Genomic DNA, 6,117 nt, shown 5'->3' with positions numbered 1-6,117 from the left:
AGGGCCCAGCGGCGGCGGCGGCGGCGGCGGCGACGGGCCCGGCGGGGGGCAGAGCCAAGAGGCGCGGCGGCGGCAGCGGAGAAGTAGGAGGAGACGGAGGAGGATGCGGGGGGCTGCGGGCGGCGGCGCGGCCCTGTCCGCAGTGAAGCCCGCGGCGCCCAGGGCGCAGGGAGTGGCCGCCTCCTCCTGCGCGCACCATTCCTGAGATGGCGGCGGCGGCGGCAGCGCAGCGGAGGCTCGGGGAGCCCAGGAGGGGCCGGCCGGGAGCGGGCTGAGCCCCGCAGGACGGGGAGCTCGCCCAGGGCCGGCGGGGCGGCGGAGCGCCGGCCGGGCGGCCTGCGGGAGCGGCGAGGCCGGGGACGGCCCCGGGGCGGAGCGCACGGCCTGGTGAGGCCGCGATGGCGAACGCGAGCGAGCCGGGTGGCGGCGGCGGCGGCGAGGCGGCCGCCCTGGGCCTCAAGCTGGCCACGCTCAGCCTGCTGCTGTGCGTGAGCCTAGCGGGCAACGTGCTGTTTGCGCTGCTGATCGTGCGGGAGCGCAGCCTACACCGCGCCCCGTACTACCTGCTGCTCGACCTGTGCCTGGCCGACGGGCTGCGCGCGCTCGCCTGCCTCCCGGCCGTCATGCTGGCTGCGCGGCGTGCGGCTGCCGCGGCGGGGGCGCCGCCGGGCGCGCTGGGCTGCAAGCTGCTCGCCTTCCTGGCCGCGCTCTTCTGTTTCCACGCCGCCTTCCTGCTGCTGGGCGTGGGCGTCACCCGCTACCTGGCCATCGCGCACCACCGTTTCTACGCCGAGCGCCTGGCCGGCTGGCCGTGCGCCGCCATGCTGGTATGTGCCGCCTGGGCGCTGGCGCTGGCAGCGGCCTTCCCGCCCGTGCTGGACGGCGGCGGCGGCGACGACGAGGACGCGCCGTGCGCCCTGGAGCAGCGGCCCGACGGCGCCCCCGGCGCGCTGGGCTTCCTGCTGCTGCTGGCTGTGGTGGTGGGCGCCACGCACCTCGTCTACCTCCGCCTGCTCTTCTTCATCCACGACCGCCGCAAGATGCGGCCCGCGCGCCTGGTGCCCGCCGTCAGCCACGACTGGACCTTCCACGGCCCGGGCGCCACCGGCCAGGCGGCCGCCAACTGGACGGCGGGCTTCGGCCGCGGGCCCACGCCGCCCGCGCTTGTGGGCATCCGGCCTGCAGGGCCGGGCCGTGGCGCGCGCCGCCTCCTCGTGCTGGAAGAATTCAAGACAGAGAAGAGGCTGTGCAAGATGTTCTACGCCGTCACGCTGCTCTTTCTGCTCCTCTGGGGGCCCTACGTCGTGGCCAGCTACCTGCGGGTCCTGGTGCGGCCCGGCGCCGTCCCCCAGGCCTACCTGACGGCTTCCGTGTGGCTGACCTTTGCGCAGGCCGGCATCAACCCCGTCGTGTGCTTCCTCTTCAACAGGGAGCTGAGGGACTGCTTCAGGGCCCAGTTCCCCTGCTGCCAGAGCCCCCGGACCACCCAGGCGACCCATCCCTGCGACCTGAAAGGCATTGGTTTATGAGGGAGGCCCCGCCACATAGACCCCCAACCCAGCCTTTCCCTTTGGCTTGGACGGTGACGTCGTTTCTTTTCCTTCTGGCCCCTGTTTAATTTTCTAAGCTGCCTTCAAAATGCCTCGAAGTGGACAGACACTTGGATTGTACTGACTCCTTTTGGGGGTTTGGGGGTGGGGTGGGTGGGGTGGGTGAGGAGTGGAATGCTCAGCCCACTCCAGCTCCGCACATTCGTCCTCCTAACTCGACTTTCTTCCTGACAATAGGCCCTGCAGTCTTTTTGTACCGGTACTGACGTCTTTTATTCCATGCGTGGTTCCTTTTTTTTTCTTTTTCTATAAAGGCTATACTAATTTTCTTCATGCAACGTTTCCTAAAGACCATGGCCAGTTTTCTACAGAAGCTATTTTTGACAACCTCAAGTGGCATTACATTTTGCAGTGAAGTAGAGGAACCTAGGGGGACTTCTTCACAAGTTAGATTTCTTGAGGATCTTCTGTTGGAAGCAGGAGAAAGTAGGGGGAAAGTTGTCTGAAATGCCCTCTGAATTGCCGGCTGCAGGGTCCTTGTGCTGCGCCGATTCTTTGAAAGTGTCAGTGTTGATATTGAACTTAAAGAGCAGAAATGGAGGTCAGTAGCAAGGCAGTCATTTTTTAAAAGCAGTAAGTAACAAGTAAGATTTGATTCCCGGTTTACTTTCTACTGCTGAAAACCAAGTCAGTGACAACTGCTCTCTGTATTATAGCAATCTTGAATGGAAACATTTCTGTCAAGTTGTAAGTTTTAAAAGAGTAAAGTGTTTTGGTTAGTAATGATGTGGAGAAAAATACAGTATTGCATGTGTTCGTGTGTACAGATTGTGGTTCGAGGATTGGGAGGGCTCTGAGAAGCAGAGTACTACATCAAAATTGTTTTAAGTATTTTTTGCCAATAAAAAATTAATTTTATGGAAATGGCTTGTGCTTTGAGAAGCCCAGTTTTATTCTGTCTTATGAAACTAATTTCCACTTTGAAAATTGTTCTTCTGTTGTTCACGGTATAAATGAATGGAATATAATGATACCCTCCTTCTAGGAAACAAAGCATTTCCTTAAAACGTTTGCTAGGTTAAGCTGTGCTGTTCTACTGATGGTTGTTTTAAATTAATAATGAGAACTATAATTTAAATATTTCTTTGTTAGACATTATAATGCTAAACTGAAAGACTAAATTCTGCAAGTACTATATAATATTTTTGGCTTATAATGCTACATTTTTATTAATGTACCTTCCGTTTTGAGGATTTATATCTGTATTTCTCTTTGCATTATACAAATATACCAGTATTTTCATTCTGGAGTGGTTGTTTTGTTGTGGTGGTGGTGTTTGAGGCTGTAATGATACATGCGTCGAAGTATGTTACATGCCTCTTAAGTATGTTACCTAAGGATAACTTGCTCTATGATCCTTTTAGCACGTGTTCTTTAGTTACAGGTTTCATAGTTTGACCATCAGCATATCCAAGACTTGTGGAGGCTTAATTTAAAATGCAAGATAAAATCTGCTAATCTTTTCTTAAAGGGGAGAAGCAGTAGACATATATACTGCTTTAAAACTGTTTTTTTATTTGGATGGCAGAACATTTTAATGACTTCATTAAATGACATTAAAAAAAGCTTTTAAATAAACATATCAAATTCGAGTACAAGAAATCATTTTGATAAAAGCACTAAGTAAAAGTGGGGGTGGTAGATATATTGAAACTATTAAATGTTCAGTCAAGTGGGGGTGGTAGATACTGAAATTTAACTGAGCATAATATAAACTATTAAATGTTCAGTCCAATGGGGATAAGTTATAAAAAGAGTGTGGCCAATTTAATTGATCTCTGGTAAATAGGCTGCATGATTTCATTTTGTTGTGGAAGTTAGTCTGTGAAGACAGTCTGATACTTGGAAAATATGAGACAGTTACCCTATTTCTCCCCACATCATGAGTCCAGGTTGGCCTCAATCATCCAAGGGCCACTGATCAGAAACCTCAGCCAACCCAAAGACAGAGGAGCCCAGAAGTACCTCTCTCCTCATCTAATCCTCCACCTGCCCAAGTGATCTCAGTTCAAAAAACAGAAGTTGGACCAGACCATGATGGCTCATGCCTGTAACCCCAGAACATTGGGAGGCCGAGGCAGGAGAATTGCTTGAGACCAGGCGTTTGAGGCCAGCCTAAGCTGAGTTTGAGGCCAGCCTAAGAAATAACAGCCAGCTAAAGGAAATGAGAACCAAAAGGGCCAGAGAAAATAATCTATGTGGGAGAAAGTGGGGAGGTGCAAAGGGCCACCCCAACAGCTTTTAGGATCGGTGAATCTATTAATATGTACTTTGATTGTTAATTACATTAATCAAAAATTATCAAAAAAAAAAAAAGGTTAGTTGTGTCCAGAGTACTCTACTTACTGTACCAGCACAGGCACCATGTATTTAGGGAAGATTTCATTAAAATTGCTCATTTTATTTATTTGGGAAATTAATTTAGCACAACTTCCCCACCCTCCCACGCAGTTGTCACTATACTTGAAGCAACAGAAAATAGACTTCCTGTACATACGTCTTTGTATGTTCTAGCATGGAATTATTAGGTCAAAAAAAGCATTTTTGATATCTTGTCAAATAGTTTTGTAGAAGGACCATATATCTATATATCTGTTTAAATGTACACCTGACATACTCTTTTTTTTTCTTTGGAGACAGAGTCTCACTCTGTCGCCCAGCCTGGATTGCAGTGGCGTGATCTCAGCTCACTGCAACCTCCACCTTTGGGTTCAAGTAGCTGGGATTACAGCTCAGCCTCCCAAGTAGCTGGGATTACAGGCACCTGCCACCAGGCCCAACTAATTTTTGTATTTTTAGCAGAGTCAAGGTTTCTCTATGTTGGCCAGACTGGTCTCTAACTCTTGGTCTCAAGTGGTTTACCAGCCTTGGCCTCCCAAAGTGCTGAGATTACAGGTGTGACGTATTCATTTCTTAAATGAAATATTTTAAGCAAAGTGGGGAAGCATGTAACAAATCAGTAACAACAATAATAATCTCTGTGTCCACTATTAAGCCTTACCAAATGCCGTATTGGTTTCTACTGTTCCTGTTCTGTTTTCCCTTCCTTCTTCCCTCCTTCCCTTCCTCTCTTTCTTCTCTTTCTTTTTTAAAAAGAAATAAAACGGCACAATTATTTCTCTCGAGTCTTTGGTCTCACCATCAGCCCTCTATATTCTCAAATGCCCTGCTCCCTAACAGGTGACAGGGTCCCAGGTCCTAGGGCTGACTCAGGGTTATCCTTTTACAGATGGATCACTGGGTCGATGGGCTACAGGATGGCGGAGAAACCTCTGTCTGCCACAGACCTTTCACAGTCAGGCCCTCTACCACCCTGGCCTCATCCTTCCCTTGGATTCTCATCTCTCCCTTCTTGGATTACTTATACCAGCTCTCCACTCTTCCTGGAAAGCCCATTCCCACTTTTCTGCCTGACAATTCCTCACCAACTCCTCTAGAGCAGGGGGGTAAATTCACAATATTTAACAACTGGAATGGCACAGGCATAACTAATCTATACCACTGTAACTCCAGGTCCTGGCTGAACGTCGGATCTTGGATCCAGGTCCAAGGCTTTTGGAAGCCCTTCTTGGCTCAGTCACGCCGCCTCTGGGCTCCCAGAGTGCATGCTTTACCTCCCTGCAGTCTGCACTCCTGCGTCTGGTGCACCCCATCAGCTGCTGCTCCTTCTCCAGTCTCACTTCTTCCCACTCTCTCCTCAGGCCCTGCGACATGCTTCAGTCACTCCTAGTTGCCAGCAGTGCCTAAACAGACCACGCCACATCACACCACCACTCCTTTGCATACAGTGTTCCTCAGGGCCAAAGCCATTGTTCCTTGTCCCCCCTCAACTGCCTCTTAAACTTTCAGACATAAAGAGATAACTAGACATAAAGAATGAATTCCTAGCCTCTACAGAAAGAGGGTGATGGGCCTGGCGCGGGCCCTGCAAGATTTTCAAGGCTCCAAACTAAGTCATTAGATCCAAGCACACGGCTAGCTAAGTGGCAGACTTACTGTCTTACTGGTATTTTAGGTTTGCTGTGTGCACCGAGGTGGCTGGGGTTATAAAATGCAGCTGACCCAAGGTACTGTTCTTCAGATGTGCACCCTGTGTGGGCTGCCAAGACCACTGAACTTCAGGACCCTCTCTCCCTGAGGGGCAAGGAAGGCGATGGGAAACCACCTCCACCCACCCACATCTGAGTCCCATTAGCTGCTTCAGGAGTAAATATAAGTAAAAGCAAACTTCATCCGACGCCAAGGGGTTCTTTATGCTTTTCCCCCAACTTGGACAAGACTTTTCAGGCCTAACTCAGCCCATGAAGAGAACTCTTTTCCCTTCCCTCTTTATTCCTTTTGGGGTGTTAGGATGTGATGCTTGGAGCCACAACAGCCATCCTTCAACCATGAGGGGAGACACTGTCAAGACAATGAAGATAGCAGAACAGAAAGATAAAAAGTGCAAGCACCCATTTTAACATTCTTGAGTTGCTTAATTAGATTAGCAACCTCCTATCTCTAGACT

General features: G+C 50.7%; 2 protein-coding genes across 3 annotated transcripts in view; one reads left to right on the top strand and one right to left on the bottom strand.

Moving 5' to 3' along the window:
• The window catches only part of EIF4E3 (eukaryotic translation initiation factor 4E family member 3), an 81,607-nt gene extending 80,482 nt beyond the window's left edge, over positions 1-1,125 (bottom strand). The window contains exon 1 of one of the 2 annotated variants that reach the window (XM_025377419.1): positions 996-1,125. The gene's annotated coding sequence lies outside the window, so the exon portion shown is untranslated. Of the gene's footprint in view, positions 1-563; positions 733-995 lie in introns of those variants that run through there. The other variant, XM_025377420.1, reaches the window with a different exon arrangement.
• On the top strand, positions 67-2,859 carry GPR27 (G protein-coupled receptor 27). The gene has a single exon (XM_025377415.1). It carries the CDS (start codon positions 399-401, stop codon positions 1,527-1,529), a length of 1,131 nt encoding a protein of 376 aa, XP_025233200.1. The 5' UTR covers positions 67-398; the 3' UTR covers positions 1,530-2,859.
• The last annotated feature ends 3,258 nt before the right edge of the window (positions 2,860-6,117 follow it).

This window comes from Theropithecus gelada, chromosome 2 (genome assembly GCF_003255815.1).
Source record: "Theropithecus gelada isolate Dixy chromosome 2, Tgel_1.0, whole genome shotgun sequence".
In the NCBI taxonomy this organism is placed as follows: Eukaryota; Metazoa; Chordata; class Mammalia; order Primates; family Cercopithecidae; genus Theropithecus; species Theropithecus gelada.
This window is presented reverse-complemented; position numbering and strand designations above follow the sequence as displayed.